Genomic DNA, 14650 nt, shown 5'->3' on the forward strand with positions numbered 1-14650 from the left:
GCTGGAGCTGTGCAGGCTGTGCATCCCCTGGGATGAAGCAGCAGCAGTGCTGTTGTACCCCTGGAGGTGTTTTCTGCCCCAGGTTCACCCCAGTGACAAGGGAAGCTCTGCTGGCGCATCGGTGCCTGTGCAGATACAGGACAGGAGCCAGGCCAAGAGGCCAGGACACCCTGCACAAGTGGCCCAGCAGGAATGCAGCTGATAGCTCCTTATATATAGTGATATAGTGCTAAGAGCTGCCTTTTGGCTGGGCTGGGCTGCAGTTTTGCTCCCTGGAGTTAAGGAGCCTGATTTTGTCTGTGTTGGCTGTCCTGTGTGGTTGTTCACTTCCAGTCACATTATGAAAGGTGGTAGTTGCTTCATCTTTCCAGTTACTTTAAAAAATAATAGCGGCCTCCATGTTTAAGGAAGGGATTTTTATCTTCTCCAATGGAATAATGTGGCTTCATGCAGTGTCATTCAGAACTGATTTTGAGGCCTCATGCAGTCCCCAGAAGACTGCATCCTATCTAATAATGCATATTGATGTTTGCTAATCTAAATGAAACCTCTGAACCACTTCACTGAAAACCAACAACGTTGTTGTACAACTGTGTTTGCTAGCTTAAGCACAGGAAGAATGAAAGTGTGCTTCTTGATGGATTACTTGTGCTATTTTCCTTAGCCACTAGATCTACTTATTGTCATCAGTTGTGTGTACTCTGGACTTTTTCTGAAGTGGTTGTTTGGGCACTGTTAATGTGTCTTCTTAGTGACATTAACAAAATGCAAATATTTCTTCTGTGGCTGGGTTGTTTTCAGTGCCACTCTTGTTATTATATTTTATTGTATTATTTTATTCTCAAATTTTCATCTTTTGACAGTGCAGTGTGTTGATCCAAGAAATGTAGCAAAGAATGTTATTATATGAGAGTTTTCTTCAGTTTCATTTATGTTTGGTTCACATACTTAGGCATTCAGTACACTAAACTCAGCATAACTTTTGCCAGTAATGTAAATTGTTATTAACCAAGTGCTGTAGGTTGTATTGTGACCTGCATGCTTTGATTACATAGTGTGGAGTTGGAGATTGTGGTAGTGACACTGCATGACTGAAAATAGTGGTGTTTCTGAAGAATTAGTTAATTGGTGTGTGTTTAGCAAAGAAAATGCTGGGGTTACACACACTGAAGTAGTTCATTTCCAAAAGTTTGTTTGGCTTTCTGCATTGAGTAATGAGAGTTAAACCAGAAATGTTTTAGAGGTTGGAATTTAGTACAATGTTGAAATGGTTAATGTGTTAATGATTGTATTTCTTCATCTTTATATAAATGTTGTCTAGTAGTGTTGTGTATATTTTAGCATATTTTCCATTCTATGAATGCCAAAGAAAATACTTTAACACTACAGCAATATTTCTGTGAGTGTTTGGAAATGTCTGAGGAGTTTCTGTGCTTGTCTGACTTGGGGCTACTGAGTATTTCTACGTTTCTGTAAGGACATGTTGGCTCTAGGTTATTTCTTTGGGCAAGTTATACTGAAATAGGCAGCTTCAGGTAGCTTTGTATCTTTATAGTTGTGTGGCTATAAATGCCCCCTTTTTCCTGTAATGCTGAGCTTTTTGTTGAATTACAAAGGTATTTCTGCACACTTTATAAGCTGTGCATAATCTAAAAAGAGACTCTTCCATATCTGTTTGACAGTTCTAATCCTAAAGCATTAATCTGGGCTCTGTGTGTGATTTGCAGTAGCTTTCTGTGAGCAGATGCTGATGCCATGGCTTTAGAGCATGTCAGTATTTCAGACTGTACGTGCTGGGCTTCTTTGGAAAGGGAAGGAACAATGAGGTGTATAATTCACAGCCCTGAAGAGTCAGCCTGAAAAGCTCCATTAATTCCTACCTGTTGCTCTAGGCAAGATGATCTTGCATTGCTAATCTTCTCTCAGCAAAAACTTGGTGTTATGTGCCTCTCAGGAGTACTGTAGCGTCCATTTAATACTTAAGATTTGATAAGAAAAAGCATTTTACAAATGCACTTCACTTTGGAGGAGATGCATTGCATTTTATCCAACACAGTGAATTGAGTGAAACGGGGGAAGGAGGAGCTCCTTTAAAACAGTCAAGAATCACACAAGCCAAAAGAAATAATTTTGTTGCTGTAGTATTTTCCTTTTATATCCTAAGCTGCAGATGAATAGAAATTGAAGTGTTTCAGAATTAACGGCAAGGCTTCCATAGTCTGGAATAGTTTGTTGCAAATGAAGGAACTTTTATTAATATGTATGCTAGTAAACATTATCAGCCAACCCACAAGAGTAGGTGTGCTCTGTGGGAATTGTGGTTTCTTCATACTAAACTGTATTAATTCAGTTAATACAGTGCTGATATCCTTGTTTATTCTTTAGCTTGCTGTCTGAAGGGCATGAGGTTTGTAGGATTATGGTCAGTACCTCAGTAGCACTGTGGAGGACACGGTAGGGCTACTGAGGGACTGAGACAGACCCATGGGTGTTCTGAATCACCTTTACTTGCAAAGACTTTGGTTAGAAGTTCTGTCCTAGGAGATAAAAAGTGCAGGAACCCAGCCCACCTAAGTTCTCTGCTTTAATGAAATAGTTATTAGTGGAATGTAAATGGACTTTGGATTTATTTGGTTGCTGAAGGAGTTAATTAATGGTGTTATTCAAGACTGAAGGAAGAAACCATGTTTTTGTGCTCTTTGGCGCTTTTCTTCCTAAATGATGTGGAGTTTTTACGCTTTTCTCTTGGCGGAATCTGTTATGTGAATCTTGATTGTTTGTTTTGGGTTTTGTTTGCCTTCTGTGATAGAAATAGGAGTTGTACCTAGAAACAGGAGTTTTTCTAGCCTTGTGACAGTTGGGCAGCTTGGACTGGGTGAGGCCTTGGGTCTTCTGTGCAGCCCTCTGGGCAGTGGTGAGCTCAGACCGAATTTCTCAGTTCTTCCTCCACTCTAACGTTGAAAACCTTCAAGCATGGGGCCTGCCCAACCTCTCTGGGCAGCCTCTTCCAGTGCTTTGTGATCCCTGCTGTACACAGCTGTTCTGGAGGGGAAAAAGCTTCTCCTCCAAGCAGTCTGATGGTTTCTTGTTTCATTTCATGCTGCTCCCATGAGGTGCCCTGGGGAAGAGCCTTGTTGGGTGGTCCTGGCAGGGCACTCTGAAGCTGGGCTAGGCCTCAGCCCTGACTCTCCTCACCACAGGTGCTCAGCACCATTTTAGTGCCTCTCTGCTGAAATCACTTCAGTTTGTTGATGCCTTTTCCTGTATGAGGAAGTCCAAAATTGGATTCAGTGTTCTAGACTGTAGCCCTGGGACACTGTGATGGATACCAGCTATAATTCCTTCACTCCGCCCTGGACTCTTGTGATTTTATATTTGATTAAAATGCCATTCCCGTGGTATAGGTGGTAGATAAAACATTTCCATTTCATGGAGAGGTGAAAAGGGCAGTGTGTTTCCACATTGTCTGAGGGCACACACAGCAAGGTCTCAGTCTGCAGTATTCTCCTCTGATAATAATTTATTTTGTATTATGGATTAAATTCAATAAATAATAAATCAGAAGTGCATCTATCTTTGGCATTAAGAACTCAATGAAGATAAAATGTTTTGAGGTTATATACCTTATGTGGCAGCAGAACAAGTTTTCAAAACCTGTTTTATTCACTTCTTGTAGCTGTTGGGTTAAATTGTTTCAACTTTCTACACTGTACGGTTTGCTACATAGATGAGAACTGGATGCTGGAAAACTTATATTTGCTTTGATATTTAGAACAAAGTGGATTTTGTTGTCTGTTATCACGTGTGTGATGTCTTTGCTTCAAAGTTTAATAGGTTCAAATAGCACTAGAGAGGGTTTTCAGTCTCCTTTGGTAAATTTAGATGCTGTGCATGTGAGCACCTATCTTGTTTTAACCACTTTTGTTATGGATTAAAACCTGAGATCTATGATGTTTTTGTGTAAAGCTTCCCTTGAATACTTTTTCTGAAACTGTTTCTTTATGTGGCTCTGCTTGTTGGGCAGCTTCCTCACTAAACTCTTTACATTGTGGTTGACACTGGAATATAAGAGTAGGCTGTGTTACCCAGGGTTTTTTAATTATATTTCTTAAAGATATCACTACTTTCTTTTTTTTTATTAGAGAATGAATTCATCATTTAGTTTGTGTATCGATGTTATCAGAGAGATTTTAAATTTAATTTTTAATTTTGAAGGGAGGGACTACAATTCTTCTAAAACTGCAAAAGTAATGAAATAGAAATAAATTCCTCTTTTCTAAAGATTCTGTTCTTAAGATTTCTTTTGTCAAGATTTCCTTGTCTGGAAGACTAACGTGCTTTTCCCCTTTAGTTTCAAGTTCCCTGAATGCATTTTGTTTTTGTGAGTTAATAAAACCCTGATTGTTTCTCATGATATGCATCAAAAAGGATTTGTGAATCAGCAGATGACTTCAGCCTGTATTACTCATGGAAATCTGTGTTGATCCTGTGATGATAGTGTATTCATCCTCTTATCTGTGCTTTTAATGACTGAAAATACTGGTAGTGATTCTGTGGCATTTTCCATATTAGCTTACTGTTGGTTTATTAGCTCTGTTTTTAAAAGCGTGTTCATTAACAAAACCCTTCCTGCTGACACTGCTACTGGATAGTATAAATTATTTTTGGTAGTTCATTAAGGCAGGAGAAAAGAATTTTTTCATTTCCAAGGAAACAAGCAGTTGCCATTTAACCTCCTTATCAGTGAGCTGGGTGGAAGGATAACACTACATGAGGGCATGACTGTCAGTTCACTGTTCATTTCAAACTCTTCTTATCTGCAAGCTTCCACCAGCAGTGAAAATACAATAAAATCTGATGCCAGGCCATCTTGTCCCCTTTCATCTGTCTTGCTGAGCCCAGACTCTTGTGTTGAGTCTGCTAGTCACAGACACAGCAGCTCAGGATAGTTACAGAATTGTGTTTGGGCTGAACAGCTAAACACTTATGAATTCTCATCTGAGTAGGATGTAAGATTTGAGAGAATCAATTTTTCTTATGCAGTAGTTTCTAGGTTAAGATACTAATTAAACTCAGTCAGGGGTGAAATGTTGACCTTATGAAAGTCTCCTGGACACTGATTACAGCAGGGCAAGGATTTTACTGCTGCTCTGATGAGGCACTACTATTTAAAGTTGTGGATCATGTTCAGTGTCTTGAAAAGATGGAGTTTTGTGTATGTGCAGCTTGCAGTAGGCGCTTTTCCTTGATTAATAGAATTATTTGGTATTGTTCCTAATCCTTCCTACTTATATCTGTATTATACTTCATTTTTCTTCCAGCTTGCAGAACTTTGAGGGCACTGTTTTTCTTGGACTATTTGTTGGTACTTGTTCTAACCAATTCTTAAAGCTAATATCTAAAAAAATACTCAGAAGTCTGAAACTGTTTTGAAGCCATTGATGTATTTCAGAAATATGTTATGAAATAAAGCATACTATTCCTGGCTGTTTGCCTGATGAGATACAAGCACTTTCTCTTGTTTGGAGTAACAGCTCACTGGCTGAACAGTTCTTCACAGCACAAGTTCTTCTGTCAGCTGCACCCACACCAAAATCACCCATGGAAGTGTGGGTGCGTGCCCACACATGACTGTCATCACCATTTGGGGTATTCAGCATAAAGGTGTTTATGCTTATCTAGTCGTATAGGTAAGCATACAGGAGTCAGCCTGCCTGGAAATAAGTGCTGTAGAAATGGCTTGTAATAATTTACAGGGCATCTGTCCAATGACAATGTGAATGTTTCTCACAACTTATAAATTTGCTGGTAATGTGATATAGACTTCATCAATAGTTGATTCACACATTTCAAGTTTCAGCTGCCTGTGCATTTAAATTACTCCAGAGACAATCTATGCACTTGCTTGACTTCAAATGGAAGGTCATCAGCATCAGTCATGTCCAAAAATTAATAATTAGGACTTGGCTTTGACTCAAATACAAAATTAATTGAAGTCATATTAATTATGAATTCTGCAAAAGGATCCATACAAGCAAAAGTGCCTGCCTGGTTCCATTATTCTATAGGGACAGGGCTTGGTTTGCATCTGTCTTAAGACAGTGGGTGACTCAGTTCTTTTGTTGGTAAAAGTTGTGTATACATGCTGTGAAATCATGGAGTTTGTGGTGAGGTATCTAATTACAAAGAAATGGGTTTTGAACTGTGGTTCTTCTATGAAGAGTCTGAGTCTTGAGTATTACTAGCCTTGGAAAGTGGTGTTCTGTAACTTTGAAATTCAGAATAATTTCTAACAGTCTGTAGTGTAATTTAATAGAGCTGGTAGTGATAGATAGTAATCAATGTAATTTTTTTGTGGATTTTTCATGGTTTTATACTTGCTTTGCTTTCATGACACTGATTACCAGTATCTGTAAAAAAATCAGAATGATATAAAATTATTAAAATTAAAAGATGGTTGCAAGGAAAAAATGCCATGATTGATCACACAGAAAATTTGTAGTGTTGCTAGAAGACTTAGCTTGGCATTTCGAATGTGTGGTGTTGTACTAATGCAAGGTCTGAGACATTCAGTATTCACATGGTGAACCATTACAAGCCTTTCCCAGTTTTGTTGAAGCTATTACATGTTTCTCTAGTGAAAAAAAAGAATAAAGGGGCATGGAGGGTAGAACAGCTTACCATGTCCTTTTATTAGGACGCATTTATTGTTCCTGTTTTATGTGGTAGATTTCTGGACAATAGGAACACGTTTGGTAGTTGCCATTTGGAGGGAATACAGGTGATTAACTACTTCTTGGGTAGCTAAAGTGTCCAGACAACAGCTGTGCCAGGTCTTTTCTTGGTCTGTGTTTGGAGAGGAAGGAAAACTTGCACTGCAGTAAGTTTAGAGCACTCTGACTGGTGATGTTATTGTTTTCAGTGTTGTGTAAACAGATATCACTGTTAAGAAACCATTTAAAAGACATGAAAACCACAACAAATGATTGTCATCTAAAAATCTAGCTGTTCAATTTCTCTTATCCTGATAAAAACAAGCTACTGCTAATAGTCTTGGAATAAATCCATTTAAATACTGGGAAAGCTTCAAAGAAGCTTTATTATAAGAATTAAATTGTATTTGCAGAGAAAGGATGGAGGGAGCAGCAGAGAATGACAGAACAGAATAATTTACGTTGGAACGAAGCTCTGTACCCCATCACATCCAGCCAGGCCAGCTTCAAAGTTGGAACCAGCTTATAAAGTTTGATATTTGGCTTGGAGCCTTATCTGGCCACACTTTGGATGTTTCCAAGGAAGGAGATTCCACAGCCTTGCTAGGCAACCTCTTCCAATGTTTGACTGCTCTCATTGTGAAGGGAAATCTCCCTGCTATCTAATTCCTTGTTGCAAGGCATTAGCCATCTGTTGTATAGGTTGTTTTGAATAGTATCGCTTAGTCTTAATGAGTCCTGTGAGGCAAAACACTTAAACTCTCACTTTTCAAATTCAAATAAACCACTGTGTTCTGCAAAACTAATTGTTAGTGGCAGGGGTTTCATTTCTTTCTTCCCAGTGAAGTCCTACTGTTGAAGCTGCAGAAGTTTTGGGTTTATGTGCCCTCTCCTTGTCTGTGAAATTACCCATCTGCATTTTAGGCAGCAACAGAGAGCCATCCTTCTGTTTCTCTGCTCATAGTGTTTGCTTGATATGCAAAACTTGTCCCAAAATGTATTGCTCAGATATTTAAAAAAGTGTTTACTTTCCAGCTGAAATCTTTATTATTAGTAAGTCATATTTAGTCTTGTTAGTAATGCACTTGCTCTTTATTTGCAACTAAGAGGACTAATTTCTCTTCTGGTGAATTTATTTCCTGAGATAGAATAAAGCATTTGTGTACATGCTTGTACGGTATTATGGGAAACTTCCCTTCCTAATAACCCTAGAGCACTTCTGGAATACAGTTCTTTGTTTTTAGTCTTAATTGAAGAGTGAGTTATTAATGATTGACAGCCTGCAGATGAGAGCTTGTTGGCAGCTCCTCTGCCCCTGGAGAATATAGCTGGCAAGGTCCTTTCATTTTTTTTAAGCTAACAGGGTATCTGCACTTTTTTTGAGAGCAGTCCTAACCTAAGCACTAAGGTTAAGCAGACTGCATCAGGCCTGCTTTGAAAGGAAAGGCTTTCAACTTAAAAGTCTGGACAGCGTGACAAACATGGAGTTCAGTTGTTAGGATTATAATTCATTTATTTATGATTTTCTTTGAAAACATCTCAAGTTCCTATCCCAATCTTTGGATGTAGACATAAAATTAAATCTCACATAGAAATGCTTTTTTAGGAAACAGTACTCCTCTGGTTTTGTGAGGAAATAGGTCCTGGTTGCTTTGTAGATGTGACTCTGTGCTTACTGAAGATACTTTCTCTGGATCTCTTATTTCATGGGAAAACTGAAGAGACAGAAACTTGATTAACCTTTATTAACCTTTATTAACCCACAGCTGTAGGACAGGTTAGTTCTCAGCAGAGTAGGGAGCAAGGGCCATCCCTGGTGCAGTGGAGTAATTGATAGCCCATATCTTGTTCACAGTTTCCAATGGCTCTAGGGTGAGGATTTTTATAATAGGTGAGGCTGGAAAAAGGCCTTCTGGTGTTGCATAAGCTGTTAGAGCTTTCAGCTTGTCATTGGAAATGTTCATGATGTGGGTGCCTTCTGACTTGCTCAGTAGCTAGGTGTGTTGGAAAAGGGTGAAAAGTTTATAACACACCAAACACTCAGTGTTTATGGCCTGAGTGGGACTTAGCATGAGCAGTTGGTGGGGTTTTTGTTGTTTTTAGGGGTTGGTTGGTTTTGCTTTGCTTGGTTTTGGTTTGTTTTTTAAATCAAGACATGTCCCGAGCTATTTACATTGGCATGTTATAGCTGTGTGAGCTGTTTGATTGTTATCTGTCCTTAGTCAGCAGAGTGTTATCTCTTAGGAACTCATTGCTCTGAAATCTGCAAGTGTTTCTTTATGATTTATTCTGTGCTGGAGGCATCCTGGTATGCTGGACAGCAAGGTCAAATCTGTAGTGCTTGCAACCAAACAGGCTTTACAAGAGGAAAAACTCCAGCTCCTTAAACAAGAAAATACATCAAGTTTTCATTTTTGCCTGTTTGAGGTACAATTCTTTGAATGGCTTTGTTATTTTTACTTTCTGAATAAACTCAGAGTGTGTTACTATTTTGTTACATTTTATGTGAATAACTAAACCCAGAAAAATTTAGAGTCTTAAATGAATGAGCTCTTGGGTTCACAGGTAGGTAAGATATCTATCTTAATGAAATGTTTCACAGAGGGTAGCAAAATGTCTGGATAGTGCTCTGAGGGGAAATTTTATAGAAACTCCTGATTTCAATTCAGTTCTGATGAAATACTAAATCATATTGTTTTATATGAGCTGGGCAGCTGCACAGCTAAGGTTATGTGTGGTCCTCTGCATGAAGGTGTTTATGCTTCCACTAAAAGAGAAATCATTGGAGAAATACCACATTAGAAGAAAAAGAAACATGCAAGAAATGGCTTCCACATAATTTCTCTCTGATGTCATTAAATAATAAAAATAGTGTGAAATGTTGCATTTCAAATTACTGGTTCTATTCCGTGAAATTTATGGAAACACAAATCAGCAATGTATGTTATGTAATTTCTATGCTATATCTAAATAATCTGGTAACAACCAGGTATAAATAATCATAAATTCAAGTGTGTGTCTCTAACTAAAGATTGCAACTAGTTTACTTTTAAAGCATTAACTTGCTTAATAATTAAATGGCACAGTGTGCCATTGGCAAAGTCTACAAGAACATAGGAAAGAGCTGAAAACATTTCAGACTTGAAATGTACCTCAGAAATATGTTCAATTTCTGGACTTGAGCAGCAAAACATCAATATAAAAAGTTCTGCTTTTTAGAGATCATATTTTACAGAGTATAGCAATATTAATTTTTCTTTTTCCTTTTTTCTTTTTTTTTTCCTTTCAGCCATAATCAGCAGACCACGTCATTTAGACATCCTGTGACAGGACAGGTTTCTCCAGAAAATATTGAATTTATTTTGCGAGAAGAGTAAGTAGTTTTATACCCGTGTCAAGAGATCTAAAACAGTAACACGTTTACCTACAGCAGATTAGTACCTTAATGTATTGATAGTTCTTCCAATATTGTAGAAAAATTTAGTTGAGGTTTGTGGTTAATATTTTGCTTTTCATTATGATAGTGACTACTTTAAAGTCCTAGCTTGGAATCAAAAACTATCATTGTGATAGTTTTTGATTCCAAGCTAGGACTTGAGGGAAAATCTTTATCAAATCTTCAAAAAAAAAACTCAGGCAAACCTAAAAATAAACAAAAAAAAAGACAAAATATGCATAAACAATAATGCCTTAGTCTTGTATAAATATCAGGTAAACAGAACATAAATGTAAAGTGCATATTGGAAGGTTTTTACTGAAATTGAAATACACATAATGCTACTAGTTTCAATTTTATTTCCTTGGTTTTCTTATGTTTAAGATGTTCTGCATTCATTGCCTGTTTTTCTTTGTTCTAAAGAAATTTTTTTTAAATCAAGACTTAGAATATATTGTGTAGAATATGTTTTAATACAAGGCTTAGAATATAAGGTGCAGGAAATATTTGTGTCCAGCATATTTAATCTTGATTGTCTGATTAAAAAAAAACAAACAAAACTAAGAAATGTATGTGTTCGGTCCTGGTGAATTTGGATTGGTGCTGGATTGAATCATGCACCATTTCTCTGTAGACTTCAGCTCCTCCCTGTCACCCTGGCTGCCTGCTAGATTGCTGCTGCCATCCTTCTCTAGTGGAATGACTGGGTATCTTCCCTAGACAGAAAACAGTCTGGGACAAAACTCTACATCACTTCTAAAACCAAAGGGCAAGAAGAATGGCACAACAAACACCAGATAGTTTTTCTTTTCCAGGCCAGTTTTCCAGCACTGTTCAAGCAGCCTCTGCCACAGAGTCCGGGCATCCTGCTGTGGTGCCCTGCATGTGAGGTTTGTGTGGCTGCCTGCACGATTCTGAGCTCCTTACATTTCAAATTCTGTGACATTTAATTTGCTTTACATTTTGGTAGGACTGCTATGAAAAGCAGTTGCAGCATTAAGAAAAATGAGGCCTAGAGGGGGGCTGTTCAGCACTCCCAGGAGACTGAGCTTTTCCATGTCTTCTCCTGGGACTTGGAGAAGCAGAACATGGCTGTAGAGCTCTGATGTTCTGCTTACAGCCCTGAGAACTTCTCAAGTAGTTTAAAAGCCAAACCAACCAAAACCAGCGATAGCAGCAAAACCCCTAAAAAGCCATGGGCTCTAAGCAGTTGCTCTCCCCCAAGGCAAAGCAAAGCCAAGGCCAAATCCTATGTTAAAAACCCTGATGAGAGCTAACATGAAATATAACATTGTAGGAGAGGGCTGTGATTGGGTGTGAGGGCTGTGGGGTGGCTGCTGAGCTGGAGGTCACCCCAGCTGTCCCATGGCAAGCAGGTGCTTTGCTCATTTACAGATATGAAACAATCTGCTCCATCTCACTCTCCTAGTGAGGAGAACAGCTATTGTTGCAAATCAGCAAGTGTCACAGAAGATATGGACAGCAGTCATGTGTTCCAGCTTCCATCCATTAATTGGTTTTTAATTTATCTGTTGTAAAGGTTCAGTCAAATTTAATATGAATTTAAACATAGGTACTGGAAAATAGGTGTCTGGGTAACCTCTTGGAGTGCCTGCCTGGATTAGTCACACTTGTCTGGGCTGTTTTTTGTTTTGTAGTCATGGCAGCTGATAAATTATTAAAAAAGATATTGAAAGAAGTACTTGGTGGTGGCACATAGATTTAGTAATCTTTAATGTATGTTAGAAACTTTATTGGAGGAGAAGTGGAAGTGCTTATTTGGAGGGCAGTCTGATGAACAGGTAGACTTTAGTTACTCAGACTGACATGGTATCAAAACCAAGAAAAATCTCACACTGTAGTGGAATTAGGGGTGTTTTTAATTCTAAAAGAAGAGAGAATGGCTGGAGGGATAGAAAGAATAAATGTTTCTAGTGACTGCTCAGAAAACAGTATTTGCAAGAATGTTTCTCTAAGCCTTGTTATTGGCCTGAAGAACACAGTGTTTTTAAAATCACATGTTTTTAATCTGGCAGTTGAAATTGCTTTAAAAATGTCTTTCAAGTATGTGGGATGCTCTGCTTTCCTTAGCTTTGTACCAGTTCTGTGCAGCAGTGGGGGTTTGCACAGGGACTCTCCACCATGGTCCTGTGAAGACCTGAACTCTTCACCTGCGTTCCTGCCAGGTGATGATGTTGGCATCTTGGAAGTGTTTGGTGAAATCAGAGGAGCTGTTGGCACCTCCCTGTCCTAAGGCCTAGGAACTGTGATGGAGCTGTGCTGTGTTTCCAGTCCTTTTCCCTCAGGCATCAGGGATTTCTTGGAATCAGTGGTGTTGGTGGTGTGTCAGTTTGGAGTCAGTGTTGTAGATCCCTGTCCTGTGATGAAAGGATTTCCACCAGAAGGACTCAGGTCAGAGGCAGTCTCTGGGTCTGTATGGTCTGTGGAAACTTTCCATCATGGCATCCTTTGACCAAGACTACTTTTTCCTGTAGCTGGAGAACCCTATCTGAAACAGTAGCACTCTTAAGGGTTTCATAAAAGGAGATTTGTTCTTTAGTGCTGTTGTGATGTGATTTATTACTGGCTGGTTGATTTTAATTTAAGATTAAGGCCAAGGGGTTGTCAACAGATGTTGACTGGGAGCTAGTGGGGAAAAGTGAGCACAGACTTGCTCAGGCTGCAGCAGACATATCTATTTAAAAGGACACATTTTACATCAAAAAAGTAATTTACAGTTGTGTAGAAATGATGAATGTTGGGACTGCTCTGGCCATTCCTCATCCTGGAGGCACTGTTCTGGCAAGAAGATTTGGAAACAAGTTTTGGAAAATGACACCAAGGAGTGATGTAATCCTAGCTTGGTTATGACTCAGTTGTGAACCAAGTGCCCTTGATTCACTTGATCAAATGAGAACTGGGCACTTTCAGTAGAAGGCTGGGACTGTATTTCATAGTCTTTCCCCAAGGCCTTTAAACAATATCACATCAATTTTGCTTTTCAAGCTGAAATCTGGTTTTCTCAACTCCATTGTAGCTGGAACCTGTGACTTTTGAATTACATTATCTTTTGATCCTTACACTATTCCTTCTTTCTAAGGGTGATCTAATTTAGATTTCTTTTTTTTTTTTTTTTTTAATAGTGAATTAGTAATTCCTTGTTTCCTAAAACTTTCTTAGCTGGGACCACTATCAAATCCTGACCTTTTGCTCTTTTTCCAAGCTTAGCAGCTTTGCTCACTTGGTGTGTGGGGTGTGTGTTCTGTATCCTTCACTGCTCTGCTTGAGAGACAGCTTTTCTGGCTGTCACTTTTAGGTTTCTTTTTTTCTCATGGAATGGTTGGTCATAGGTGACTGCAAGATTCAGCCTATGAGCTCGTTGTTTGTTATAATAATTTAATTGTACTTTTCCTTCTCTATTTCTTTACTAATAATTCTTCATGTTCTTTGGCTGCTGTTACTCATTGAGCTGATATTTAAAAACCTTTCCTTGGCAATGTTGTTTTGAGTGATAAAAGCTGCAGAGGTGGTTTTTATTTGTTCCTCCTTTGAATTACTTTTCTGTTATTGGCACTGAATTCAGTTTGGCATCATGGTTGTTTGTAATTTAACTTTAGTTTTCTATCTCTTTCTGCCAGCATCTCAGATTTTGTCTAGAATAATTTTTATTTTCTTTTGACTTGTTCACCTCACAGTTTTTAGGATCACATTGAAATAATCTGAGTATCTTGCTGTATGGGAAGCCCCTCCAATTCACAACTGCCTCTTGTCTTTGTGCTTTGTTTTCATGTTTTTAATGAACCCTTAATCCACAAAGGGACCTTTCTTAAACAGCTGATGGAGAAGTGAGAATTAATGATAAGTCTGCTAGACAGGTGTTTGGTTTTTAGTTAAATACATTGTTACACCTGCATTTCTCTGAAAACAATCTATGCTAGAATTACTGAGGATAGCTGTATATCATGTTTAGATTTCTCCTCTCATATCTTTGTTAAATAACAGTTCTTTAAGTAATTGTGGACAGAAAGGAAGAGTCAGGCACATAGAGCCATGTGACTAATGTTAAACATTACTATTTGTGTATTAGGAGCTGTATATAATATTTGTCATAGGAGTGTGTTTGCAAATGAGAAGATAGTGCTTTAAAAAATACGAACATAAATGTAGACATGGGGGAAAAATATAGTGTGCTTAATGCAATGAGTGCTATCCTCTTTCTTGCCTGTTTTTGTGTGCCTGATAAAACCTGTGTATCACCTCTGGGGAGAGAGCCATCTTATTTTATCTATTGCATTTGGTTACTATAGCAGCAAAAATATCAGGTGGAGAGGAAAGAGGAGACCCAAACAACCCTAAAATAAGAGTCTACCTTGTTTACATGTATAGAAATACTGGGAAGGTTGCATTTTTTTTTTAATCTAACTGATTAGGAAATTTATTAGTAATAAAACTACATTGACACAATGTTATTGCATCATGTCTGATTCCAACAAATAAACTT

The 14650-nt window shown here is 38.3% G+C and overlaps 1 protein-coding gene across 10 annotated transcripts in view; it reads left to right on the top strand.

The window, feature by feature from the left end:
• PLEKHA7 (pleckstrin homology domain containing A7) overlaps positions 1-14650 on the top strand; it is a 145467-nt gene that overhangs the window by 73481 nt on the left and 57336 nt on the right. For 8 of the 10 annotated variants that reach the window (XM_064714977.1, XM_064714978.1, XM_064714981.1 and 5 more), the window contains one exon: positions 10003-10086. The exons of the other annotated variants lie outside the window; for them this stretch is intronic. In XM_064714977.1, coding sequence (XP_064571047.1) covers positions 10003-10086 — 84 coding nt within the window. The remainder of the gene's footprint in view (positions 1-10002; positions 10087-14650) is intronic. 10 annotated transcript variants of the gene reach the window in all.

This window comes from Zonotrichia leucophrys, chromosome 5 (genome assembly GCF_028769735.1).
Source record: "Zonotrichia leucophrys gambelii isolate GWCS_2022_RI chromosome 5, RI_Zleu_2.0, whole genome shotgun sequence".
Classification (NCBI taxonomy): domain Eukaryota; kingdom Metazoa; phylum Chordata; class Aves; order Passeriformes; family Passerellidae; genus Zonotrichia; species Zonotrichia leucophrys.